Here is a 27,325-nt window from a genome sequence, read left to right as displayed (position 1 = left end):
AGCCACACTGAGCCTCTCCTAACCCCAGTCACAGAATCATGGAACCACAGAACTGTCAGGGCTGGAAGGGACCTCAAGGATCATCCAGCTCCACCCCCCTTGCCATGGACAGGGACATCTCACACTAGATACAGGCTGCTCAGAGCCACATCCAGCCTGGCCTTAAGAACTTCCAGGGCCTTAAAAGCTTCCAGACCTTCACCTGAGGGGAGTGCAAGTCCATGGAGACACCTCCTGCCCTTGTGGTGCTGGGGCAGCCAGGGGTGATGGACATCTTCACAGAAACACAGTATTAGCCAGGCTGGAAAAGACCTCTGAGATCATCAACCTCTCACCCAACCTTTCTAATTAACTAACCCCTGGCACTAAGTGCCTCATCCAGCCTCTTCCTAAACACCTCCAGGGATGGCAACTCCACCACCTCCCCAGGCAGCCCATTCCAATGCCAATCACTCTTACTGTGAAGAACCTCTTCCTAACATCCAGCCTCAACCTTCCCTGGCACAATTTGAGGCTGTGTCCTCTTCTTCTGTCACTGGGTGCCTGGCAGCAGAGCCCAACCCCACCTGGCTACAGCCTCCCTTCAGGTAGCTGTAGACAGCAGAGTTCTGCCCTGAGCCTCCTCTTCTCCAGGCTGCACTTCCCCAGCTCCCTCAGCTGCTCTTTCTATGGCAGGAGTCTTCCTCTATGCTCAGTTGTAGACAGCAGAGCTCTGCCCTGAGCCTCCTCTTCTCCAGGCTGCACTTCCCCAGCTCCCTCAGCTGCTCTTTCCATGACAGGAGTCTTCCTCTATGCTCAGCTGTAGACAGCAGAGCTCTGCCCTGCGCCTCCTCTTCCCCAGACTGCTCCCCCCCCGCTCCCTCAGCTGCTCTCCCTATGACAGGAGTCTTCCTCTATGCTCAGCTGTAGACAGCAGAGCTCTGCCCTGAGCCTCCTCTTCCCCAGACTGCTCCCCCCCCGCTCCCTCAGCTGCTCTCCCTATGGCAGGAGTCTTCCTCTATGCTCAGTTGTAGACAGCAGAGCTCTGCCCTGAGCCTCCTCTTCCCCAGGATGCTCCCCCAGCTCCCTCAGCCTCTCCTCTGCTCCCTCCTCCCTTCCCCTCAGGCGCTCTGTGCCATCCTCTCAGACGCAAGCTGCTGCCTAGCCCCGTCCCAGCTCTCTGCCCCTTCGCTGCCTCCTCCCCCGACGCCAATGCGGTGACCTGAGCTACCCCCGGAGCGGCAGCGATGCTGCCAAGCAAGCCCCCGCGCTGGCGGAGGCCACATCACTTAGCTGCCTGCAGTTAATTCGGGTTCGAAACCAACTCCTCTTCAAACGCTTTTCCCACCAGAGAACTGCAATGCGCCGGGGGCGTGGGGCTGTGCGTGGAGCTGCTCCCAGCAGGTCCTTGCCAAGGGGCATTTCGAACAACGCCCACCCACCCACCCACCCACAGCCCCTCCTCTGCCCTGCGAGCCAGCAAGGGCAGGGCTGAGAGCAGCCTGACCCTTCCTGCTGGCACAAATAACTCTGCCCAGGGGTTATTTCTGCGGCCAGCAGAGGATGCAAGCAGCAAGGGAAAAGCTTAAGGGAAGAGAAGAGCAGGGTGGAAGATGAAGGCAGAATGCCAGGGTGGGGAGGTAGATACCAAAAGCATCCTGCAAACCCTGTGAGATAAAACCCAGGAGAGATAAGGCTCTAGGGGCAGACCTCACAGTGGCCTTTGCAGCTCTGGTAAAGAAGTTCTTCACAAGAGAGAGTGATTGGCATTGGAATGGGCTGCCCAGGGAGGTGGTGGAGTTGCTGTGCCTGGAGGTGTTGAAGCAAAGCCTGGCTGGGGCACTTAGTGCCATGGTCTGGTTGGTTGGGCAGGGCTGGGTGCTAGGTTGGACTGGCTGAGCTTGGAGGTCTCTTCCAACCTGGCTGGTTCCATGATTTCCCTTAGCAGGACAGCAGCACCTATGTGCTTGTGGGCAGAATCCTCTCCACTGCCTTTGAGACCTGCCAGTCACTGGAGGTCTCTTCCAACCTGGTTGATTCTATGATCTTCCAGGTGGCTGAGTTAGTCTGGTTAATCTAGTTGGGGGAAGTAGGGGACTCCAAAACCACTACACCAACCCTGCTGTGGGACTGCCTCTATGCTTCCTCCAAAAGCTTCCAGCCCCCAGCTGCAGCCTGCTGGAAAGGATGCAGTGAAAGAACCACCAAGCCTCAAGCCACACTGGCAGGTGGCATGGCTTTGTGCAACAGGAGAGCCTTCAGCACTGCTGCCCTCTCAATGCCCACACTGCCCTCAAACTCAGCATCCCATTGCTCAGGCAGATCTCATTGCTGTGTACAGCTCCCTGAAGGGAGGCTGTAGCCAGGTGGGGTTGGGTTCTGCTGCCAGGCAAGCAGCAACAGAAGGAGGGGACACAGTCTCAAGCTGTGCCAGGGGAGGTCTAGGCTGGATGTTAGGAGGAAGTTGTTGGCAGAGAGAGTGATTGGCATTGGAATGGGCTGCCCAGGGAGGTGGTGGAGTTGCTGTGCCTGGAGATGTTGAAGCCAAGCCTGGCTGGGGCACTGAGTGCCATGGTCTGGTTGACTGGCCAGGGCTGGGTGCTAGGTTGGCCTGGCTGAGCTTGGAAGTCTCTTCCAACCTGCTTGCCTCTGTGATTGCTAAGGCATGCCAAGGCAAGACCATCTCCACAGATGGGTTTAGAGACAGGCAGGATCTTATCAGCTTAGAGTCATCTCCACATTTGCTTATTTAAAGACTTTTCAGGTTCTTTTTTCCCCCTCCCCTCCCTTATTCTCTTGAAGAATTTGGTCAACAAAACGTTTTGAACACCAGAGCCCATTAGCTGTCTGGCTTGAAGGGTAAAAAATAGCCACCCCTCAGTCTGAGCTCCAAAATAGCTCCTCCCCAGCAGGCTCAAATGTTCCTCTGCTGGGAAAGATGTTTATTTCTCTGCCCTCTTTAAAAAAAAAAAGCAGCACATTTAATTTCAGCTTGTGTAGGAAATGTGGTCACACAGGACACAGCTCAGCACTGCAGCTCCCAGGAGACAGGATGAGAGTCTCCAACCCCCAGGCTGCCTCACACCTCGAAGGACCAGAGCCTGATTTAGCAGCAGTGACACACAAGGAGCTTCGTCAGAGCCTTAGCCCAAGCTGGAGTCAGTTCCTGTGACTCACATCCACACTTTCAGGTGACAGGAGTCAGAGAACCACAGAATGGCAGGGGCTAGAAGGGACCTCCAAAGCTCATCTAGTCCAACCTCTCTGCCAGAGCAGGATCACCTATCCAAGTCCTGGCTGGCAACTGTTCTATTCTCAGGCATCAGGAAAATCATCCACACAGCTACATTCAGGGCAGCACCTGAAGGCAAAGAGAGGGCAAGAGATAAAGAGCAGCAGTGCCTGAAGCCAGCAGCAAATGGTTCTGACAAATGGAGGTTACTGCAGAGTGCCACACAGCTAAATAAAGTGGAAGGAAACAGCTTCTGCTGTGTGCAAGGAAACATTGGGGTGGGAGGCTCCTGCAGCAATGCATAAGAGAACCTCATGAAGCTCAAGCAGGACAAGGGCAGGATCCTGCCCCTGGGGAGGAACAACCTCCTGCAGCAGGATGCTGGGAGAGAGGAGCTGAGCATGAGGCAGCAGTGTGCCCAGATGGGCAGCAGAGCCAATGGCATCCTGGGCTGGCTCAGGAGCAGTGTGGGCAGCAGGACAAGGGAGGTTCTTGTGCCCCTGTGCTCAGCACTGCTCAGGCCACCCCTTGAGTGCTGTGTCCAGTTCTGGGCTCCTCCATTGCAGAGAGATGTTGAGGTGCTGGAAGGTGTCCACAGGAGGGCGCCAAAGCTGGTGAGGGGCCTGGAGCAGAGCCCTGTGAGGAGAGGCTGAGGGAGCTGGGGGTGTGCAGCCTGCAGCAGAGGAGGCTCAGGGCAGAGCTCATTGCTGCCTGCAGCTACCTGAAGGGAGGCTGTAGCCAGGTGGGGTTGGGCTCCTCACCCAGGCAAACAGCAGCAGAGCAAGGGGACACAGTCTCAAGTTGTGCCAGGGGAGGTCTAGGCTGGATGTTAGGAGGAAGTTGTTGGCAGAGAGAGTGATTGGCATTGGAATGGGCTGCCCAGGGAGGTGGTGGAGTTGCTGTGCCTGGAGGTGTTGAAGCCAAGCCTGGCTGGGGCACTTAGTGCCATGGTCTGGTTGATTGGCCAGGGTGGGTGCTAGGTTGGGCTGGCTGAGCTTGGAGCTCTCTTCCAACCTGCTTGATTCTATGACATGTGAGGGGAGACCTGCAGGGAAGCAGCTCCAAGGAGTTGGGAGTGCTGGGGGGACAATAAGCTCCCCATGAGCCTCCTTTCAGGTAGCTGCAGAGAGCCATGAGGTCTGCCCTCAGCCTCCTCTGTTTCACACCAACCATCCCCAGCTCCTTCAGTTGCTCCTCCCAAGATTCACTCTCCAGGCCCTTGGCAGCTTCCCTGCCCTCCTCTGCACTGGCTCCAGCACCTCCACATCTCTCTTGTATTGAGGTGCCCAAAACTGAAGGCAGCACTCGAGGTGTGGCCTCAGCAGAGCTGAGTACCAGGGGACAGTCACCTCCCTGCTCCCCCTGGGCACAGCACTTCTGATCCCAGCCAGGATGCCTTTGGCTCCCTTGGCCCCCTGGCACACTGCTGGCTCACGTTGGGCTGTTTGTCCATCAGACCCCCAGGTCCCTTCCTGCCAGCAGCTCTCCAGCCACACTGCCCCAAGCCTGCAGCACTGCTTGGGCTTGTTGTGACCCAAGTGCAGGACCTGGCACTTGGCCTTGATGAGGCTCATCCTGTCAACATCAGCCCATGGATCCAATCTATCCAAGTCCCTCTGCAGAGCCTCCTTTCCCTCCTGCAGACCAACACTGCCACCTCACTTGGTGCCACCTGCCAGCTCTCCCATCAAGGTAGAGCACATCTGAAGGAAGCATCGAACTCCGTTTGCAAACCAGACCTAGCACCGAGGTCAGGCTGTGTCAGGAGACACAACAAACAACCTGCACATCAAACCCTCTTACCTGCTGCGGGAGTGGATGGCTCAACACCACTCCCTGGTGGGCAGAGACCCGAAGGTCCACAGCTGTACCGAGCGTGCAGATGTGCAGACAGCTGCAATAAAGCAAAGCTCTTCTCAGCCTTCCTCCTCTTCCTCCTCCCCGCAGACCTTTCCTGCCAGAGAATGAGATGCACAACAGGCACACAGAGGAATGCAACCCAGCCAAGTGTCCCTTTAGCAGCTGTCATAGAATCAAGCAGGTTGGGAGAGAGCTCCAGTCCAACCTAGCACCCAGCCCTGGCCAACCAACCAGACCATGGCACTCAGTGCCCCAGCCAGGCTTGGCTTCAACACCTCCAGGCACAGCAACTCCACCACCTCCCTGGGCAGCCCATTCCAATGCCAATCACTCTCTCTGCCAACAACTTCCTCCTAACACCCAGCCTAGACCTCCCCTGGCACAGCTTCAGACTGTGTCCCCTTCTTCTGTTGCTGCTTGCCTGGCAGCAGAGCCCAACCCCACCTGGCTACAGCCTCCCTTCAGGGAGCTGTAGACAGCAATGAGCTCTGCCCTGAGCCTCCTCTTCTGCAGGCTGCACACCCCCAGCTCCCTCAGCCTCTCCTCATAGGGTTTGTGTTCCAGGCCCCTCACCAGCCTTGCTGCCCTTCTCTGGACAGGATGCCATTGGCTCTGCTGCCCACCTGGGCACTGCTGCCTCATCTTCAGCTCCTCTCTCCCAGCACCCCCAGCTCCCTCTCTGCCTGGCTGCTCTCAGCCACTCTGGCCCCAGCCTGTAGCACTGCTTGGGGCTGTTGTGGCCAAAGTGTAGAACCCTGCCCTTGGACTTGTTCAATCTCATCCCATTGACCTCTGCCCACCCATGCAGCCTGACCAGGTCCCTCTGCAGGGCTCTCCTACCCTCCAGCAGCTCCACAGCTGCTCCTAGCCTGGTGCAGGATGCCATTGAAGCCACAAGTGCACATTGCTGGCCCGTGCAGAATTGCTGCCCACCAGCACTCCAAGGTCTGTCTCCGTGAAGCTGTTCTCTAGAAGGGCAACCCCTAACCTGTCCTGCTGCCTGCTGTTACTCCTCCTCAGGTGCAGGAGCCTGCACTTGTCCGTATTGAACTTCATGAGGTTTGCTCTCCCCCAGCTCTCAGCCTGTCCTGGTCTGACTGGACAGAAGCACAGCCTGAGTGGTGTCATAGAATCATGGAACTGAAGCACAGAATCATAGAATTAAAAGCAACCCCAAGGGTCATCTAGCTCCAACCCCCTGCCATGGGCAGGGACACCTCACACTAGATCAGGTTGCCCAGAGCCACATCCAGCCTGGCCTTAAAAATCTCCAGGGATGAGGCTTCCACCACCTCCCTGGGCAACCTGTGCCAGGGTCTCACCACCCTCATGGTGAAGAACTTCTTCCTAACATCCAATCTAAATCTCCTCTCCTCTAGCTTGGATCCATCCCTCCCAGCACTGTCAGTTCCTGCATCCTAAGAAGTCCCTCCCCAGCTTTCTTGTGTCCCACTTCAGATACTGGGAGGCCACAAGAAGGTCTCCTCAGAGCCTTCTCCTCTCTAGACCACACAATCCCAACTCTCTCAGCCTGTCCCCATAGCAGAGGAGCTGCAGCCCTCTGAGCATCCTCGTGGCCCTTCTCTGGACACACTGCAGCACCTCCAGATCTTTCCTGTCCCAGGGGCTCCAGAACTGGACACAGTGCTCCAGGTGAGGCCCCACCAGGCTGGATCAGAGAGGCAGAATCCCTTCCCTCACCCTGCTGCCCACACTTCTCTCTCTGCAGCCCTCTGAGCATCCTCGTGGCCCTATCTCTGGACACACTGCAGCACCTCCAGATCTTTCCTGTCCCAGGGGCTCCAGAACTGGACACAGTGCTCCAGGTGAGGTCACACCAGAGTGGAACAGAGAGGCAGAATCCCTTCCCTCACCCTGCTGCCCACACTTCTCTTACTGCAGCCCAGGCTCTGTTTGGCTCTCTGGGCTGCAGGTGCACACTGCTGGCTCCCACTGAGCTTCCCATCCCCAAGGTCAGCCAACCCACCCCCTCCCCACAGTTTCATATCATCATCAAACTGTGCTGGAAGCAGAGAACAAAGTTGTGAGCCGACACCAAATCCCTCCTCTGTTGCTGATGCCCATCCAGAGGAAGAACAAAGAGGGAGCTGTGGGGCACCACCGCTCCTTTCAGACGCTGACTGGCTGACAGAGCAGCACAATTTCAACCCCAGTGGGCACCAATTAGTTTTCCAGGCAAAGGAGCAGAGATAAAAGGGGCAGGGATTGAAAGATTTTTCTCTTGGTGGGGGGAGGAGGGAAGGGGAATTGGCAGAGTTTGAGCTTCTGCTTGGTCCACAGAGAGAGGCCCCAGCTGTGATTCAGCCTCTGTTTGTTTAAAAGCCACCAAGAAGACATCTGGGGTTTTTTTTTCAGAGCTGGCCACAGAACCTGCTTGCTTTGGGGTCCATTTCTCACTGTCTCTCTTATCTAAGCACCTCCACCACGTCCTTTGGCTTTTAGGAAGAGCAGAGTAGAAGCCAATTAAATGGCCAATTAATGGGGGATGGAACAAAGCTAGACATGGGGAGATTCAGCCTGGATGCTAGAAAGAAGCTCTTCAGCATGAAGGTGGTGAGACCCTGGAATAGGTTGCCCAGGGAAGCCTCATCCCTGGAGGTGTTTAAGGCCAGGCTGGGTGAGGCTCTGGCCAGCCTGATCTAGTGTGAGGTGTCCCTGCCCAGGTTGGAACTGGGTGATCCTTGTGGTCCTTTCTAACTCTGACTGATTCTATGAATCCTATGTTAAAAGAGTCTCCAAACTGTCTCCATTCTCAGCGTTTTCATCCCAGTTCTTTGTTCCACTTTGCTTTGAGCTCACTTCACAGAATAATTGAGACCTGTGAGATGATCAAGTCCAGTCTATGACCTAACATCACCACCTCGACCAGACCATGGGTCTAAGTGCCACATCCAATCTTGCCTTAGGCACCTCCAGGCATGGTGACTCCACCACTTCCCTGGGCACTCCATACTGGTCATGTCAGCACCATATGCAAAGTGTCCTTGACAGTAAGAGAAGACCCTGGAAAACTCAGAGCTGAGTGGAGAAGGTCCAGAGGAGAGACACAAAAATGATCCAAGGTTTGGAGCAGCTTTGCTATGAGGACATGCTAAGGGAGCTGGGGATGCTTAGCCTGGAGAAGAGAAGGCTCCAGGCAGAGCTCAGAGCAGCCTGCCAGTACCTGAAGGGGCTACAAGAAGGCTGCAGAGGGACTGTTCCCAAAGGAACCAGGGGCAATGGTTTGAGATGAGAGCAGATTGGGAGAGAATGTGAGGAACAAGGTCTGCACCAGAAGGGTGCTGCAACACTGCAAGAGGTTGCCCAGGGAGGTGGCTGAGTTCCCATCCCTGGAGATCTTCAAGATGAGGCTGGACAGAACTGTGGGCAAGCTGATCTAGTGGAGGATGTCCCTGCTGAGTGCAGGGTGGAGTGGACTGGCTGAGCTTTAGAGGTCCCTTCCATCCCAGCCCATTCTATGATCTCATCCACTGCCTTTACCATCCATGCCCCATGCAGTGCCTCCATTCTTACCCTGGTGCACCTGCTCCACCAGTCCTGCTCCACGAAGCTCCACAGGGAGCATCCCAGTTCCAGAAGTGCGTTTTGTGGAGCAACAAACTGAGAAGGAAAAGAAGAAAGAGCAAACTCATGAGTACAAAAGCCAAAGCCACAAAGCACCTGCTGCAGGCAGGCACCACCTGGGAGCTTTTCACCTGCACCTTCCCTTCTCCCTCCCATTTTCCACAGCTTTTCACCTGCACCTTCCCTTCTCCCTCCCACTTTCCACAGCTTTTCACCTGCACCTTCTCTTCTCACTCTTATCTCCTACAATATTAATCCACACCTTCCCTTTCCACTCCTGTTCCCCAGTGTCCATCCACACCTTCCCTTTCCACTCCTGTTCCCCAGTGTCCATCCACACCTCCCCTTTCCACTCCTGTTCCCCAGTGTCCATCCACACCTTCCCTTTCCACTCTTGTTCCCCAGTGTCCATCCACACCTTCCCTTTCCACTCCTGTTCCTCAGTATCCATCCACACCTTCCCTTTCCACTCCTGTTCCCCAGTGTCCATCCACACCTCCCCTTTCCACTCCTGTTCCCCAGTGTCCATCCACACCTCCCCTTTCCACTCCTGTTCCCCAGTGTCCATCCACACCTCCCCTTTCCACTCCCATCCCCTAGAGCATTCATTTAGGACTTCACTGTCCCCTCCTCTGCCACCTTCCCTTCGGCCAAAGGAAGCTGCCCCCAGCCTACTGAACCAACACTGCACAGCTCAGCAGGCATCAAGCATCCTCCCCCTGCTTTCCTTTCCCCCAGCACTGCCCGAGGCTGCTTCCCCCCCCTCCCCTTAGCTCAGCTCTCCTGGGGCCAGCCAACGCAGCAGAAACCCTCTTGCCTGTGGCTCCCCTCCCCACAGCAGCCTGAATCTGTCCTTCCCAGCCTGTCAACTCGGAATTGTCTTTCTGATTGAATGAACTCAGCAGAGCTACACCAGCCCACTGCACCCTGCCTCATCCCACGGAGCTCCAAGAGCATCATCACCTCCCTCCGCTGGCAGAGCCCAGCAAGGCTGAGGAAGGCTGAAAAGTTTCCAGTTCCTCGGTGGCTAACCAAGAAGGAGCTCCTCCTCTGCTGCTATGGTATCGTTTCTTGCTTTTTATTGCTCGTTAAAGCCTTAGCACACCTTGGGGCTAACCCTCTGGGAATGGTTCTCACCTGGCATGAAAGAGGTGGAGCTGTCATAGGGCATGGAGGAAGGGGGGAGGGGGGGAGTTGTTTGAAGGATAAATGATTCCAAAGGGTTGTGCCTACCCCAGGAGGAAATGCTCCTTAAGAAAACACTGTTGTGTGGAGGAAGAGGACTTGGTCCTTATCTCTGGGGCAAGTGTTTGCCCTGTAGTGCTGCTAAACAATGAAGCTCTGTGTGGTGGCCAACAAACCCAAGCCAAAACCGAGCAGGGAGTCACCCCAGCTGGAAGCCATGGCCAGACCTGGAGACAGCAGCTCTCATCCAACAGGCAAGGCTACAGAATTCCACCTTCCTGAGTTCCCAGGACAGAGAAGAGAGAGAAACTGTGGCTGGGCTTGGAGCTGGAGCTGTCTATGGCTCCCTGAAAGGAGGCTGCAGTCAGGTGGAGGCTGAGCTCTGCTCCCTAGGAACAAGTGACAGGAGAGGAAATGGCCTCAAGCTGCCCCAGGGGAGGTTTAGGTTGGACATGAGAAGAAACTTCTTCCCTGAAAGAGCTCTCAAAGCCTGGCACAGGCTGCTCAGGGAGGTGGTTGAATGCTCATCCCTGGAGGTGTTTCCAAGAGGCAGAGATTTGGTTCTGGGGGGCATGGCTGAGTCCCAGCCTTGGCAGAGCCAGAGACTGGTTGGAGTGGATGAGGTGGAAGCCCTTTCCCAATCAAGGCAATGCTCTAAACCCCTAAAGCTTGCCACAGCACCAAGCAGAGACCTGTCAGGACAACTGCAAGATACCAACTTGCAGCTCAGGAAGTTTCAGGGGGGTGAAAAACCTGGCTGGGGCACTGAGTGCCATGGTCTGGTTGACTGGCCAGGGCTGGGTGCTAGGTTGGGCTGGCTGAGCTTGGAGCTCTCTTCCAACCTGCTTGATTCTAAGGTTATACAGGACCTGGGTTGGGGGGAGGGGGCAGGTGAAGGAGAGTGCAGCTCTGGAAGGTCTCCATCACTTTGGTAGCCATGAAAACCAATCTCTTAAATCATTTCACCTGAGGCAGGGGTTCATAGAGGCTTAGCACCCCCCAGGCTCAGCCCTACCCACTCCACACGAGGAGGAACACATCCAGAGCAGGGTGAGCTGTACCAGATCACAGAGGAACACATCCAGAGCAGGATCAGCTGTACCAGATCACACAGGAACACATCCAGAGCAGGGTGAGCTGTACCAGATCACAGAGGAACACATCCAGAGCAGGATCAGCTGTAGCAGATCACAGAGGAACACATCCAGAGCAGGGTGAGCTGTACCAGATCACAGAGGAACACATCCAGAGCAGGGTGAGCTGTACCAGATCACAGAGGAACACATCCAGAGCAGGGTGAGCTGTACCAGATCACAGAGGAACACATCCAGAGCAGGATCAGCTGTACCAGAGGCCTGGAACAAAAACCCTATGAGGAGAGGCTGAGGGAGCTGGGGGTGTGCAGCTGAGTTCCAAAGCTGAGCCATTGGCTCATTCCCAAATGCCAGCCAACAGGGGCACATTGCTGGCCCACAGATGCCTTATTGCCCACCAGGCTTCCAAGGTCCTTCTCCACTGAAGTGCCCACTTGAAACACAAGCAGTGATGTTCTTTGTGCCAGGAGAGCTTGAAGCCATGGTATCTGCTGTGCCTGCTGGGGGTGCTGGTGGGCACCAAGTTCTACAGGGACAGCAGTGTGCCCTGGTGGCCAAGAAGGGATCCTGGGCTGCATGCAGAAGAGTGTGGACAGCAGATCCAGGGAGGTTTTCCTACTCCTCTACTCCGAGGCCCCACCTGGAATACTGCATCCAGTTCTGGGCTCCCCAGTTCAAGAGGGACAGGGATCTGCTGGAGAGAGTCCAAGGGAGGGCTGCAAGGATGCTGGAGGGACTGCAGCACTGCCTGGTGAGGAGAGGCTGAGAGCCCTGGGGCTGCTTAGTCTGCAGAGGAGAAGGCTGAGAGGGGATCTGAGCAATGTCTGTAACTGTCTGAGGGCTGGGGGTCAGGAAGGGACAGGGACAGGCTCTGCTCACTTGTGCCCTGGCACAGGACAAGGGATGGAAACTGCAGCACAGGAGGTTCCACCTCAACATGAGGAAGAACTTCTTGACAGTAAGGGTCCCAGAGCCCTGGCACAGGCTGCCCAGAGAGTTGTGGAGTCTCCTTCTCTGGAGCCTTCCCAGCCCTGCCTGGATGTGTTCCTGTGTGCCCTGTGCTGGATTCTCTGGTCCTGCTCTGGCAGGGAGGGTTGTACCTGAAGATCTCCAGAGGTCCCTTCCAGCCCCTACCATCCTGGGATCCTCTGATCCAACCTCGTTAGCACTGGCAGGGGACAGAGCAGCTTTATCATGCAGAGCTGGGTCTAGCAACAAAAGCCTTTGCCAAACAAGGGCTAGAAGTAGGTCAAGCTGCAGCACTGCCTTTGTGAAGCAGGAGGCACCCAGCACCTTCAGCCACAGCCTGTGCAAGCCAATGATGTCTGGGGGTGGCTTCAGAGAGCAGCACAACCCCCCTTGTGCTGGCTGCCTGAGGTTTGCTGCTTCGAGGCTGGCCACAGTGCTGTGTCAGACCCAAAACAGAGGCACTGGAGCAGAAGCACAGAATGTTAGGGGCTGGAAGGGACCTCCAAAGCTCATCCAGTCCAAACTCCCCTGCCAGAGCAGGGTGAGCTGTAGCAGATCACAGAGGAACACATCCAGAGCAGGGTGAGCTGTACCAGATCACACAGGAACACATCCAGAGCAGGGTGAGCTGTAGCAGATCACAGAGGAACACATCCAGAGCAGGGTGAGCTGTAGCAGATCACAGAGGAACACATCCAGAGCAGGGTGAGCTGTACCAGATCACAGAGGAACACATCCAGAGCAGGATCAGCTGTACCAGAGGCCTGGAACAAAAACCCTATGAGGAGAGGCTGAGGGAGCTGGGGGTGTGCAGCCTGCAGCAGAGGACGCTCAGGGCAGAGCTCATTGCTGTCTGCAACTGTCTGAAGGGAGGCTGAAGCCAGGTGGGGTTGGGCTCTGCTGCCAGGCAAACAGCAACAGAAGAAGGGGACAGAGTCTCAAGTTGTGCCAGGGGAGGTCTAGGGTGGATGTTAGGAGGAAGTTGTTGGCAGAGAGAGTGATTGGCATTGGAATGGGCTGCCCAGGGAGGTGGTGGAGTTGCTGTCCCTGGAGGTGTTGAAGCCAAGCCTGGCTGGGGCACTTAGTGCCATGGTCTGGTTGCTTGGCCAGGGCTGGGTGCTAGGTTGGGCTGGCTGAGCTTGGAGCTCTCTTCCAACCTGCTTGAATCTGTGATTCACTTGTGGATTTCAGTGTGGCCAGGGCCAATGGCACCCAGCAAGTCCTTGCTTCACCCTGGCAGTGCTTCCTTCCTCTCTTCTGGCACCAGCATCTTCACTGCCATGCCTCACACACAGACCATGAGAGCTTTCTCACCTCAGCACCTGCTCAGGCTGCCTCTTCCATCACTTCAGCACAAAGGGACTTGTTCTTTCCAAGCCTGAAAGACTAAACAAGCAAGTACAGCAATCCCACTGCCATCAGCCCTCACCCATGGCAGCCAAAAGGGCTGCAGGCTTGCAGGAAATCTTCCTTGGTCATTTGTTCCACTTTCTTCACCCTTCAAGGTGCAAATTCCTTGGCTCCTGCTCCAGCAAACCACCTCAAATCCTTGTCATGACCTAGGTGCAGTGAGCTAAAACATCCGACTGGGCTGCTGGCAGTGTTGGTCCTGGCACCTTGCACAACCAAACCTGTAGTGGCACCAACAGAAACACTGCTTTCAGCCCTGGAGACAGGAGGCACCACAGTCCACTGCACAGAGTGGTGCCAGCTGAAGTGGGAGTTGGGACAGACCTTGCAGCTCTCCTAACAGCCATCCCCAAAGCTCTCTGCTGCTCTCCCTTCCTGAGCACATCAGGCAAGGAGGATGGCCTGGAGCAGCTGGGATACAAGGAGTAACTTGGGGGTGTTCAGGCTGGAGAAGTGGGGGCTGAGGGGAGGCCTCATTGCTCTCTACAACTGCCTGAAAGGAGGTTGGAGTGAGGTTGGTGTTGGCCTCTTGTCCCTAGGGACTGATGTCAGAAGGAAAGCAAATGGCTTCAAGCTGCACCTGGGGAGGGTTAGGTTGGAGATGAGTTAGAAATGTCTTGGCTGCAGGAGTGGTCAGGGATTGGCAGAGGCTGCCCAGGGAGGTGGTGGAGTCCCCATGCCTGGAGGTGTTCCAGATAGGTGTGGCCATGGCCCTTGGGGCCATGGTTTAGTGGCCATGGTGGGGTTGGGTTGCTGGCAGGACCTGATAACCTTAGAGGTCTTTTGCAGCCTTAATGATTCCATGATTCCCTGATCAGAAGAGACATTCCTCCCAGAGTAGTGCCTCAGAAGAGTGGACAAAGGTTCTTGGGCCTGAACCTGAGTCCATTCAGAACTCTGCCTTCCAGCAGCACCACTGGAGCTGGCTGCCACAAGCTGCAATCCTACAGAAGAGCTCAGACCAAAGTGTCCTCCAGGCAAGCTGGTCTGAGCCTTGAGACTGTCTCCAGCTGGCTGCTGAGCCTGGCAGCAGACACTGCCTTACCACCAGCAGACACTGCCTTACCACCAGCAGACACTGCCTTACCACCAGCAGACACTGCCTTACCACCAGCAGGCTTTTCTAAACCCAAGTCCTAACTTGGTTTCTTTTGCTGTTGCTTGCAGAAAGGAAGCCTCTAAGCCCTGCCACTGCCTGTAGAAGAGCTCAGACCAAAGTGTCCTCCAGAGAAGCTGGTCTGAGCCTTGAGACTGTCTCCAGCTGGCTGCTGAGCCTGGCAGCAGACACTGCCTTACCTCCAGCAGGCTTTTCTAAACCCAAGTCCTAACTTGGTTTCTTTTGCTGTTGCTTGCAGAAAGGAAGCCTCTAAGCCCTGCCACTGCCCCATCAGCTGCTGGCCTCTAGAAGATCTGCAAAGCATGAAGGCTGTGGCTCTCTTCCTTTGCCTTTTAGGACCAGCTTTTGCTATCCCAGTAAGTCCTCACTGTGCTGGTACCACCAGGCACTTAATTTCCCCTCTGGGGTTCCAGTGACCTGCACAAGGCTTTTATTTATGGGTAGATACTGACTGTTTGTATCTGTTCTAGACCCATCCCTTCAACTACAAGCTGGGAACTCATGGACAGAAGACTCCAGAAAAGGTACTGGATGAGGCACTTAGTGCCATGGTCTGGTTGGTTAGCCAGGGCTGGGTGCTAGGTTGGATGGGATGAGCTTGGAGGTCTCTTCCAACCTGCTTGATTCTATGGTTCTCCAAAGACTCCTTTGATTCATCTCAAACATATAAAGCATCAGCAATGGTGTGGGCAGCAGGAGCAGGGCAGGGATTACTCCTCTGGACTCAGCACTGGGGAGACCACAGCTTGAGTGCTGGGTTCAGTTTTAGGGTCCTCACTGCAAGAAAGATGTTGAAGTGATGGAGAATGTTCAGAGAACAGACAACAAAGCTGGGGAAAGGTCTGGAAAGTGCCCAGCACAGAAAGGCCTGGGGATGCTGGGTCATTCTTTGCTGAAGATGAGCCAGGGGGTGCCCAGGTGGGCAGGAAGGGCAGCAGCAGCCTGCCCTGCATCAGCAGTGGTGTGGGCAGCAGGAGCAGGGCAGGGATTGTGCCCCTGGGCTCAGCACTGGGGAGGCCACAGCTTGAGTGCTGGGCTCAGTTTTGGGTTCCTCAATGCATTGAGGGGCTGGAGCAGGTCCCACTCTAAGTCTTCTCTTCACCAGACCAAAAAGCCCCAGGGCTCTCAGCCTCTCCTCACCAGGCAGTGCTGCAGTCCCTCCAGCATCCTTGCAGCCCTCCCTTGGGCTCTCTCCAACAGATCCCTGTCCCTCTTCAACTGGGCAGCCCAGAACTGGATGTGATATTCCAGGTGGGGCCTCAGCAGGGCAGAACAGAGCAGAGGGGTAGGAGAACCTCCCTGGATCTGCTGGCCACACTCTTCTGCATGCAGCCCAGGATCCCTTCTTGGCCACCAGGGCACATTGCTGTCCATGCAGCACTCCCAGCTGCTTCTCCACAGGGCTGCTCCCCAGCACATCACCTCCCAGCCTCTACTGCTGCAGTCCATTCTTCCTTCCCAGGTGCAGGACTCTGCACTTACCTTCGTTGAACCTCATCAGGTTCCTCTTTGCCTCCTTGTTAATTACATTAACCAACTGACCTCCTTGTTAATGTGTTTGCTTGTTTTTAAGAGGGAGGACCTTCACCCTGAAGCCTCAAGAGAAGGGAATGCAGACAAGGGTGCCCTGCTGCCCCACCAGCAGGCTCTAAACCTAGAGGTGCCAGGGCCAGATGCTGAGCCCCAGACCACTAGAAAAGAAGGAAGGTTTAGCAGCCAGCACCAAGTGAAAAACAGCCTGAAAAGCACCAACCTCCTTGCACCACACAACAAACCAGGCAGGGCTGCTGACAGCCAGGAGGGTGACTCTGGGAGCAGCAGCAGGGAGCAGCCCAGCCCTGAGCATGAGGAGCACAGCAACACTGCCAGCAGGCATGCTCTGGGCAAGGCAGGACCCCCCCTGGGTGCTCTCAGCCTTCAGCATGAGCTTCAGCTCTGGAAACACAACCCAAATGCAATAGGCCTGGCTGAAGAAAGCAGTGAGAGTGATGAAGGAGGAGAAGGAGTGGAAGAAGAGGATGAGGAAGTCAATTACAGAGATGTGAAGCATGAAGGCCTCCAGCCCAGTCTGAGTGACCAATACAAAAGGCAGCAGAAGGAAAACGCTCTGCAAGCTGCTGCCACCCTGAGAGGTGCCAACAGCCCAATCCTGAGAGCCAACAGAGAGAGGGAGGAATTCCACCTAGAGGATGAAGAGGAGAGGGAGAAGGTCCAGAAGGAAGCCTCTGAAGAGGAAATTCCCCTCTCTCAAAGGGCACACAGCAAAGAGCAAGGTGAGACCCAGCAAAGCCAGGAGCCAGGCAAGCTGCAGGTGGACTACCAGAGTGATGACAGCACAGCTGGGGGAAGGCAAGGCAAGGAGGGCAGGGGTGGTGGTGCTGACCGTGGCCATGAGCATGGTGAGGAAGGTCTCAGCAACACCTGGCAAGAAGCAGCCTATGAGGAAGAGGAGGCAATCCAGAGGAACGACCAGGAGCAGCGAGGGGCAGGAGCCACAGAGGAGGGCACTGCAGCCCAGAGAGAGACTGAGGATTCCCAAGGGGGCAAGAGGAAAGGCTCTGCTCACTCTGAGCAGGAGGATGGCAAGCCTGAGCCACTGCCCTCTGACAGCCAGAAACAAGAGGACCCGAGGAGCTCTGCTCAGAGCCTGAATTCCATGGAAAGTGAGGATCAGGTAAGTGCTCCTTAAAATAAAGTTGGGAACAGATGAAATAAGGGGGAGGGGGCAGCAAGTTTAAATCCCTGCTGACCAAAGGGACGTTTGGGAGGAAAAGGGCTGCAACAATCCCTTCCAAGCATGCAGAAGTCTCATCTGCCCCTTTCACTCACCTGGGTCATGCTGTGCCACTTCACAGGTGAAAGGTGTTAGAATCATAGCATCAAGCAGGTTGGAAGAGAGCTCCAAGCTCAGCCAGGCCAACCTAGCACCCAGCCCTGGCCAAGCAACCAGACCATGGCACTAAGTGCCCCAGCCAGGCTTGGCTTCAACACCTCCAGGCATGGCAACTCCACCACCTCCCTGGGCAGCCCATTCCAATGCCAATCACTCTCTCTGACAACAACTTCCTCCTAACATCCAGCCTAGACCTCCCCTGACACAGCTTGAGACTGTCCCCTTCTGTTGCTGCTTGCCTGGCAGCAGAGCCCAACCCCACCTGGCTACAGCCTCCCTTCAGGCAGCTGCAGACAGCAATGAGCTCTGCCCTGAGCCTCCTCTGCTGCAGGCTGCACACCCCCAGCTCCCTCAGCCTCTCCTCACAGGGTTTTTGTTCCAGGCCTCTGGATTTAATGATCTTGAAGATCTTTTCCAACCTGACTGATTCTGAAAAGAAGGAGCAGAGCTCCTGAGAGAGCTCCAGCCCCCATGGGCCACCTGTGCTGCGAGAGAGCTGAATCAGTGTGGACACACAGACAGCACATCTGGAGCCCAGCCTCCAGCTGACAAGCAAAGCCTCTTCACTCCTCTCTCCCAGGTCTTCCAAACACCACTATAGGAAAGGGAGCAGCTTAGAAAGTGTGGACACTAACACCAAACCTAGAGCCCAGCCTCCAGCTGACAAGCAAAGCCTCTTCACTCCTCTCTCCCAAGTCTTTTAAACACCACCACAGGAAAGGGAACAGTTTGGAAGGGCAAGGCTGGAGTTCACACAACCAGGACCACCCCAGTGGCCTGGGCAGTGCCACATAAGCAGAAGGATGCAGGCTTTGGAGGAGGTTGGACCCAGAGCTCCCATGCCCTGGTCAGTCATTAGGCCAGGGCTGCTCTTCAAAGGAAAGGAGAGAGTTTTCCCATGGCAGATGAATGTGCATCTCTAGGATTAAAACACAGAGAAGCAGGCACCAGGAAGCATCCATCTGAAAGGGGGAAGCCACCTCCTGCAGCACCAAAGCATAGCCACAACTGAAGGTGCATCCTGCTTCAGTGTGCCTGACCTTGGCTGCTGCTCCTCTGAGAGCTGGGGCTGCTCAGCCTGGAGAAGAGAAGGCTGCAGGGAGACCTTAGAGCAGCCTGCCAGTACCTGAAGGGGCTGCAGGAGAGCTGGGGAGGGACTTTGGACAAGGGCTGAGAGTGCCAGGATGAGGGACAATGGCTTTGAGCTGGGAGAGGGGAGATTGAGAGGGGAGGTGAGGAAGAAATTCTTGGCAATGAGGGTGGGGAGACACTGGCACAGGTTGCCCAGGGAGGTTGTGGATGCCCTCTCCCTGGAGGCATTCAGGACCAGGCTGGATGAGGCCTTGAGCAAGCTGGGCTGGTGGGAGGTGTCCCTGCCCATGGCAGGGGGCTGGAACTGGCTGACCCTGAAGGTGCCTTCCAACCCAACCCTCTCTAGGACTCTCTGACTGTACACCTGAGGGAGGTGCAAGCTAAGACCCAAAGCCAACCCGAAGGCAGTGATGTTCTGCCAAGCTCAAGGCACTGCAGGTACTCAGCAGATGCTCAGGCCTTACAGACCTCCTGTTCCTCTCCACCTCCTACTTATTCTTCCCCAACCCCCCCCCATAAATAACAAGAGCTCCTTAACACCATCAGAGCCTTCCTGCACCTCCCACACGTTTTGCATAGCAACCTCAAGCTGCTGGCAGCAGAGCAGGCTGTGCCTCAACCAGCTCTGTATCTGCACCTAAAATAAAGGCTTGGTCGAGTGTTTTTCTCTCCCCAAGGTTTATGCCTTCTGCTGGTGTCTCTGTGACTGCACAGGTGAAGAGTCCAGGCAGCTCCCACAGTGAGATGGAAAGGGCAAGCACCAGGAGCCAGCTGGCCCTGCTGGGTAAGCCACAAGCCAAGCTGTGACATAAGAGCTGACTCTCTGGGGCTGAGGAATCTGCTGCTCTGCATTTCCTTTTGCAGCACAGGCTTCCACATGACTGAGCTGCAGTTCTGTGGCCCAGACAATCCCTTCCACATCCCTTTGGATTGGCTTGTTTGTGAAAGGTTAGTTGTAGCCAGGGCACAAATTGTTTGGTGTCGGTTCCAGAGGGATGGGAATTACTTTGGGCTGGCAGCAGGAGTTTGAGTTCAGCCAGGAGTGGGAAGAGTGCCAGTGCTGGATTCAGGGAGGGCCAGATGGGCTCTGTTTCACCAGAGGAAGCTGAAGGTGAAGGAGGGGAGTGGTGGAGTCCCCTTCTTTGGACAGTTTTAAGGCTTGAAGGGTGCTGGGCCAGCTCATTTTCACTGTCATCTGGAAAGGTCAGAACAGATGATCCTTGGGGTCCCTCCCAGCCTGGATTCCTGTGATCCCATGAACAGGAGTCCTCACAGAAGAAAGAGCTTTTCCTGCACAACTCATTTCCCCTGGCACTGCTAGAATCCTAGCAACTCCCCTCAGGTAGTGCTCGATGGCTCCAAGTGCTGCTGGAGAGCAGTGCCAAGTGCTGTCCCTCAGGGGGTCCCTGCTGGCACCTCTGCTGGGCAATGCTTTCATCACTGCTATAGGAAGCAGGGTACTGCAGATGGCACCAAGCTGAGTGGTGCTGTCCATGTGCCAGAGGGACAGGATGGCATCCAGAGGGACCTGGACAGGCTGGAGAGGTGTGCACAGGTGAACCTCACGAGGTTCAACGAGAGCAAGTGCAGGGTCCTGCACCTGGGCTGCAGCAATCCTCACTGTCAGCGCAGGCTGGGGGAGGAGGAGATAGAAAGCAGCCCTGAGGAGAAGGACTTGGGGGTGCAGGTGGGGGAGAAGCTGGGCAGGAGCAGGCAGGGTGAGCTTGCAGCACAGAAGGCCAAGGGCAGCCTGGGCTGCATCCAGAGCAGCATAGCCAGAGCTGGAGAGAGGAGATCTTGCTCTGCTCTGGGGAGACCTCACCTGCAGTGCTGGGGCCAGCTCTGGGGCCCCCAGCACAAGGAGGAGATGGACTGATGGAGAGGGTCCAGAGGAGGCCACAAAGAGGATCAGAGGTCTGGAGAACCTCTGTTGTGGGGACAGGCTGAGGGAGCCTGAGGTGTTCAGCCTGGAGAAGAGAAGGCTCCAGGCAGACCTAATAACAACCATCCAGTACCTGAAGGAGGTACAAGAAGGCTGCAGGACTGTTCCCAAAGGCCTGCAGGGACAGGATGAGGGACAATGGTTTGAGATGAGAGCAGAGCAGATTGAGGTTGGATGTGAGGAACAAGTTGTGCACCAGGAGGGTGCTGGAACCCTGCAACAGGTTGCCCATGGAGGTGGTTGTGGTTCCACCCCTGGAGCTCTTCAAGGTGAGGCTGGACAGGGCTGTGGGCAACCTGATCTAGTGGAGGGAGTCCCTGCTGAGTGCAGGGGGGGTTGGACTGGCTGAGCTTTTGGAGGTCCCTTCCAGCCCAGCCCCTTCTGTGTGGCTCTGTGTGACTTTGGCACAAGATCCAGCTGCACTTTAACAAGCTGACAAGAAGCACTGGAACTCTTGAGAGCTCTTGGGCTCTGCTTGGAATATCAGAAGTACCTGCAGGAACACCTGGCTTTGTCCCAGCCCTTCTAACAGTCCCTTTCTTCTTGCTCTGATCACTAGATCCCTGTAGGAACTTCCACTGCAGAAAGGGGAAAGTCTGCCAGGTGGACAAGCAAGGGAGAGCCAACTGCACCTGCCAAGATCCTGCTGCTTGCCCTTCCACCAAAGACTACGAGCATGTAAGTATCTCACTCCAGACAGGATGGGGGAAGGCCAGCTAACAAGTTTCCAAGAGAACACATTCCCCTGCTGGCATTTAGAGTCCTTCTGCCCTAAAGAGTCCTCTCCTATGAGGAGAAGCTGAGGGAGCTGGGGGTGTGCAGCCTGCAGATGAGGAGACTCAGGGCAGAGCTCATCCCTGCCTATTGCAGAGGGGAGGGGTTGGAACTGGATGAGCTTTGAGGTCACTTCCAACCTAAGCCATTCTATGATTCTACCCAATGCCTTTGTCACTGCAGTGTCCCCAGCATGAGCAGGGCTGTTCTGGTGGTTGTGTTTGTGGGTGTGGGTGGGTGTTGGGTTTGTCTTTCCCCTCCTCCTCTAGGTCTGTGGTACCGATAACAAGACCTACCACGGGACGTGTCAGCTCTTTGGCACCAAATGCCAACTGGAAGGGACAAAACTGGGCCACCAGCTGCACCTAGACTATATGGGCTCCTGCAAATGTAAGGCTTGGCTCAGCTGTGCAGCATTCAGCCAGCTGGGAAGAGGCAGTAGAGCTAGAGCTGAGTTAGCTGCTTGCTTCCTGTGCTCTCCTTCCTTAGCTGCTAATGAAGACCTTCAAACCCTGAACGTGTCTAAAGCCTTTCCCCCCCACCCCCTCCCCTTTTAATCAGGCTGTTAAGCATCTGAATCCTACTGACACCCCCTCCTGTGCTTGTAGCAAGCTGTTGTCAAGCCTGCCTTCCCCCTCCTCTGTCTCACATGGCTCCTGTTGCTATGGCAGCTGAAGATGTCTTCTTTTAACTCATAGCTTGGCCACAAACCCAGGATTCACAGCCAGGAAAGACAGGCAAATGTCAAGTTAACAGAACAACCAAACCAAGCCACCAACCAGAAAACACAGAAGGAAGAACATCCTACTTAGATGCCAAATGTAGGAGGCAGGATTCAAAAGTCAGAGTTGATTTCCAAGCTCTTCAACTGCCACAGGCTAGAGTAAGCCAGAGGAAGAGCAAGGAAGGTGGAGATGGTCTGGAGAGGAGCAGCTGAGGGAGCTGGAGGTGTGCAGTGTGATGAAGAGGAGGCTGAGGGCAGAGCTCATTGCTCTCTGCAGCTCCCTGAGAGGAGGCTGCAGGCAGAGGAAGGGCAAGGAAGGTGGGGAAGGGTCTGGAGAGGAGCAGCTGGGGGTGTTCGTTGTGGAAAAGAGGAGGCTGAGGGCAGAGCTGATTGCTCTCTGCAGCTCCTGGAGAGGAGGCTGCAGTCAGGTAGGGGTTGGGCTCTGCTCCCTAGGAACAAGTGACAGGAGAAGAGGGAAAGGTCTCAGGTTGCCCCAGGGGAGGTTTAGAGATGAGGATAAAACTTCTTCCCTGAAAGAGTTGTCAAAGCCTGGCACAGGCTGCCCAGGGAGGTGGTTGAATGCCCATCCCTGGAGGTGTTTCCAAGAGGCAGAGCTGTGGTGCTGAGGGCCATGGCTTAGCCCCAGCCTTGGCAGAGTCAGAGACTGGTTGGACTCAGTCTGAAAGGGCTTTGCCAACCCAAACCATCCCATGATTCTATGGCTTTGTAAGCTGGCATGAGAGCACACTCTCATCCAGAACATCCCTGGGAACAGGCTGCCCAGGGAGGTTGTGGCTGCTCCCTCCCTGGAGGTGTTCAAGGCCAGGTTGGATGAGCTTTTGAGCGACCTGTTCTAGCGGGAGGTGGCACAGGGCTGGTTGGAACTGGATGAGCTTTGAGGTCCCTTCCAACCCTAAGCCATTCTGTGACTCCTGTGTTGCTGGGAACTGATTTCACACAGCTTCACTGCACAGCATAGGCCTTGCTCTGGAGCTGCTCAGGGATGTGGCTTGGCACAGCTGGTCCAGACTGTGCCAAAGCAGTGTAGATTCAGAACAGACTCCCTTAGCCTCACTCCCAGCTGCCTGCACCAGCACTTCAAGCTTCACTGGATGTTTGCTAGTGAGAGTCAAACACACTAAACTTGGCTGAGAAGTGGTGCAATGGGGCCTGGAGAGGTTGGTTGCTAACAGAGCTTCCCTGCCCTGGCACAGACATTCCCCAGTGCACGGATTATGAAGTGGCTCAGTTCCCGCTGCGGATGCGAGATTGGCTCAAGAACATCCTGATGCAGTACTACGAGAGGGACCTGGGCACTGCTGCACTGCTGACTGAGAAGCAAAGGAGCAAGGTCAGCAACCCTGAGTAGATAACACCTTGCACTTGCACTGCTGGAGCTGGACTAACCCCAAAGGGGAAAACTGATTCGTGTTCCACCGCCTGAAGCTGCTCCAGGAGAGCTGGGGAGGGACTTTGGACAGGACGAGGCACAACAGCTTTGAGCTGGGAGAGGGAGGATTGAGAGTGGAGAAGAGGAAGAAATTCTTCAGAGTGAGGGTGGGGAGACACTGGCACAGGTTGCCCAGGGAGGCTGTGGCTGCCACATCCATGAAGGTCAAGTTGGAAGAGGCCTTGATCAAGCTGGGCTTGGTGGGAGGTGTCCCTGCCCCTGGCAGGGGGTTGCCTCTGGATGACATTTGAGGACCTTTCCAACCCAACCCATTCTAGGATTCTATGGTCCTATCTTCTGCATTGTCCCCTCTCACATCACAGAACTGCCAGGGTTGGAATGGACTTCAGGGATCATTCGGTTCCAATCCTCCTGCCATGGGCAAGGACACCTCCCACTAGATCAGGTTGCCCAGAGCCACATCCAGCCTGGCCTTAAAAACAGCCAAGGGTGAGGCTTCTACTTTGGGCAACCTGTGCCAGTGTCTCACCATTCTCATGCTGAAGAACTTCTTCTAATGCCTAATCTAAATCTCCCTTCCTCTAGCTTGGATTCATTCCTTTCCAGCCCTGACACCCTGAGAAGTCCCTCACTGGATTTCTTGTAGCCCCCTTCAGATACTGGGAGGGCTACAAGGATGCTGAAGGGCCTTGCTGGATGTCTCTTCTCAGCACAGCTCTTACCAAGCTTCATGTCCCCAAGCCTCCTCCTTGCTGGATGTCTCTTCTCAGCACAGCTCTTACCAAGCATCATTTCCCCAAGCCCCCTCCTTGCTGGATACTTCTCAGCACAGCTCTTACCAAGCTTCATTTCCCCAAACCTCCTCCTTGCTGGATGTCTCTTCTCAGCACAGCTCTTACCAAGCTTCATTTCCCCAAGCCTCCTCCTTGCTGGATACTTCTCAGCACATCTCTTACCAAGCTTCATGTCCCCAAGCCTCCTCTTTCCTGGATGTCTCTTCTCAGCACAGCTCTTACCAAGCTTCATGTCCCCAAGCCTCCTCTTTCCTGGATGTCTCTTCTCAGCACAGCTCTTACCAAGCTTCATGTCCCCAAGCCCCCTCGTTGCTGGATGTCTCTTCTCAGCACAGCTCTTACCAAGCTTCATTTCTCCAAGCCTCCTCCTTGCTGGATGTCTTTTTTCAGCACATCTCTTACCAAGCTTCATTTCTCCAAGCCTCCTCCTTGCTGGATGTCTCTTCTCAGCACATCTCTTACCAAGCTTCATGTCCCCAAGCCTCCTCCTTGCTGGATACTTCTCAGCACATCTTTTACCAAGCTTCATGTCCCCAAGCCTCCTCCTTGCTGGATACTTCTCAGCACATCTTTTACCAAGCTTCATGTCCCCAAGCCCCCTCCTTGCTGGATGTCTCTTCTCAGCACAGCTCTTACCAAGCTTCATGTCCCCAAGCCTCCTCCTTGCTGGATACTTCTCAGCACATCTCTTACCAAGCTTCATGTCCCCAAGCCCCCTCCTTGCTGGATACTTCTCAGCACATCTCTTACCAAGCTTCATTTCCCCAAGCCCCCTTCTTGCTGAATGTCTCTTCTCAGCACATCTCTTACCAAGCTTCATTTCTCCATGCCCCCTCCTTGCTGAGTGTCTCTGTTCAGGAGGGATCTTCACCCCTCCACAAAGCAAACCCAGTGACCCACCCCTCCAATGTCTCTGCTGTGTTCAGGTCAGAAAGATCTACCAGGACGAGCAGCGCCTGGCAGCTGGCGAGCACGCAGTGGAGCTGCTCCTGCACGACTTCCAGCAGAACTACCACATGTATGTGTACCCTGTGCACTGGCAGTTCCACCAGCTCGACCAGCACCCTGCTGACAGGTAGAAGAAGTAAAACCTAGGTGGTTTCAGTGCTGATTTGGGTGGTTCTGGCTTGCTTTTCTGAGCTGCTTGAGGGATTCTACTCGCGGGCTCGGGCTGCGAGCTGCTGGGGTCAAGAAGATGCTGAGGGGACTGAAGGGTCTCTCTGATCCCTTTGACTCCACAGCTGGGGTCATGGCTCAGGGAGGTTGTGGCTGCTGCCTTCCTGGAGGTGTTCAAGGCCAGGTTGGATGAGGCTTTGAGTCACCTGTTCTAGTGGGAGGTGTCCCTGCCTATGGCACAGGGGGGTTGGGACTGGATGAGCTTTGAATCATAGAATTGAGGAGGTTGGAAGAGACCTCCAAGATCATCCATTCCAACCTAGCACCCAGCCCTGGCCAATAAAATAGACCATAGAATCAAGCAGGTTGGAAGAGAGCTCCAAGCTCAGCCAGCCCAACCTAGCACCCAGCCCTGGCCAAGCAACCAGACCATGGCACTAAGTGCCCCAGCCAGGCTTGGCTTCAACACCTCCAGGCACAGCCACTCCACCACCTCCCTGGGCAGCCCATTCCAATGCCAATCACTCTCTCTGCCAATGACTTCCTCCTCACATCCAGCCTAGACCTGCCCTGCCACAACTTGAGGCTGTGTCCCCTTCTTCTGTTGCTCCTTGCCTGGGAGAGGCAACCAGCAACAGAGATCCCTTCCAACCTTAAACCATTCCATGACTGTGGAGATGAAAACCACCGAGAAGGGACAGCATCACCTTGGTTAACACTTCCATCTTCTTCCAGCAGCTGAAATCCTCTCTGGTGGTGCTGCTGCTTTCTCTTCCTGCTGTGTCTTTCAGGCTGCTGACACACTCAGAGCTGGCACCCCTGAGGGCCTCCCTTGTTCCCATGGAGCACTGCATAACTCGCTTCTTCCAGGAGTGTGATGGGGACCAGGACAAGCTCATTGCTCTGAAGGAGTGGTGCCACTGCTTTGGCATTAAGGAAGGTAAACCTGAAAGGGTGGAGGGGGTGAAGGCTAACCACATGGAGTTCAAAAAGCACAAGTGCAGGCTCCTCCACCTGGGGAGGAATAACAACAGGCAGCAGGAGAGGTTGGGGCTGCCCTGCTGGAGAGCAGATCTGCAGAGACAGACCTGGGAGTGCTGGTGGGCAGCAAGTTCTGCATGGGCCAGCAATGTGGCCTCAATGGCATCCTACCAGCACAGCTTGCTCAGGGCCCCATCCGAGCTGGCTTCCAACACTTCCAGGCTCGGAGCCTCCACAAGTCCTCTGGCCAAGCCTCCTGCAGCCCTTCAAGGGGAAGAATTTCTCCCTAGGGTCTCCTCTAAAGCCAAACAGGCAGCAAGTGACCAATCTCTTGTTCAGATGTCTGAAGCAGCACATCTGCAAGGTGCAGCAAACAAGAGAGAAAGATTCCAGAAGGAAGGAAGGAAGCTGAGGAAGACCTGGGAGTGCTGGTGGGCAGCAAGTGCTGCATGGGCCAGCAATGTGCCCTGGTGGCCAAGAGAGCCAAGGGCATCCTGGGGTGCAGCAAGAAAAGTGTGGCCAGCAGGAGGTTGGGACTGGAGGATCTTTAAGGTCCCTTCCATCCAAAGCCACCACTCAGTGATTCTCTACTCGTTTTTTGCTAGGGATGAGGTGGTCCTGCAGGAGCCTTCTGACACCTCAGCTCTGACTTTGGCAGTGAGACAGCACAGCAATGTCCCTCGGGCAGCAGATGTCACTAACACCTTCCTTTCTCCTTTGTTGCAGAAGACATAAATGAAAGCCTCCTGTTCTGAGCCCTGGCCCCCAGCAATCCCAGGGCTGAAGTTCAGGAACCCTCTTTGCTTCTCCAAGTCACAGCTTCACAGTTTGCAAGACTAAGGTGGCCTAAAGGTGGCTGCACAGCAGGCAACTCGAGTGTAGGGAAGGTCTATGCTTGCTGACAGCTCAAAAATGTACCTGCCTCAAGTAGGTGGCTGCTCAGCCCCCTCTGCTTGCCCCCACCTCTGCCCACGATGTCTCTGAACCAACAACCAGGACTGCCCTGCTGGCTGAGCTGTTCACAGAACCCTCTCAGTAGAGCTGTAGGAGTGGATTTTGCCACATGCTGAAGACAATTGCCTCGACCTAGGGCTTGTTTCCTTGCCTTGCTGCAGTGTCAGTGTGTAACAGCCTGCTTAGGAGCCTCACATCAAATAAAAACCTACC

At 55.3% G+C, this 27,325-nt stretch overlaps 2 protein-coding genes across 6 annotated transcripts in view; one reads left to right on the top strand and one right to left on the bottom strand.

Annotated features, from left to right (window-relative positions):
• The window catches only part of DMP1 (dentin matrix acidic phosphoprotein 1), a 19,317-nt gene extending 9,180 nt beyond the window's left edge, over positions 1-10,137 (bottom strand). The window contains exons 1-3 of one of the 4 annotated variants that reach the window (XM_064149559.1): positions 9,620-10,135; positions 8,606-8,692; positions 5,015-5,160 (exon numbers count right to left, since the gene is read on the bottom strand). In XM_064149559.1, the coding sequence (XP_064005629.1) occupies positions 5,015-5,160; positions 8,606-8,657 (198 nt within the window). In that variant the 5' untranslated portion in view covers positions 8,658-8,692; positions 9,620-10,135. Of the gene's footprint in view, positions 1-5,014; positions 5,161-8,605; positions 8,693-9,619 lie in introns of those variants that run through there. The other 3 variants (XM_064149558.1, XM_064149562.1, XM_064149560.1) reach the window with 3 other exon arrangements.
• Positions 9,510-27,325, top strand: SPARCL1 (SPARC like 1). 2 transcript variants are annotated; one of them, XM_064149563.1, is made up of 11 exons: positions 9,510-9,717; positions 14,670-14,787; positions 14,902-14,955; positions 16,005-17,105; positions 19,131-19,200; positions 20,918-21,036; positions 21,402-21,522; positions 23,071-23,207; positions 24,988-25,136; positions 25,969-26,117; positions 26,885-27,325. In XM_064149563.1, exons 2-11 carry the CDS (start codon positions 14,734-14,736, stop codon positions 26,911-26,913), a joined length of 1,983 nt encoding a protein of 660 aa, XP_064005633.1. In that variant the 5' UTR covers positions 9,510-9,717; positions 14,670-14,733; the 3' UTR covers positions 26,914-27,325. The 2 variants fall into 2 exon arrangements, with proteins under 2 accessions (XP_064005633.1, XP_064005634.1); XM_064149564.1 differs by lacking the exons at positions 21,402-21,522; positions 23,071-23,207.

Source organism: Pogoniulus pusillus, chromosome 10, assembly GCF_015220805.1.
Source record: "Pogoniulus pusillus isolate bPogPus1 chromosome 10, bPogPus1.pri, whole genome shotgun sequence".
Taxonomy (NCBI): domain Eukaryota; kingdom Metazoa; phylum Chordata; class Aves; order Piciformes; family Lybiidae; genus Pogoniulus; species Pogoniulus pusillus.
Note: the sequence above shows the minus strand (reverse complement) of the source record. Positions and strands in the feature narration are given on the sequence as shown.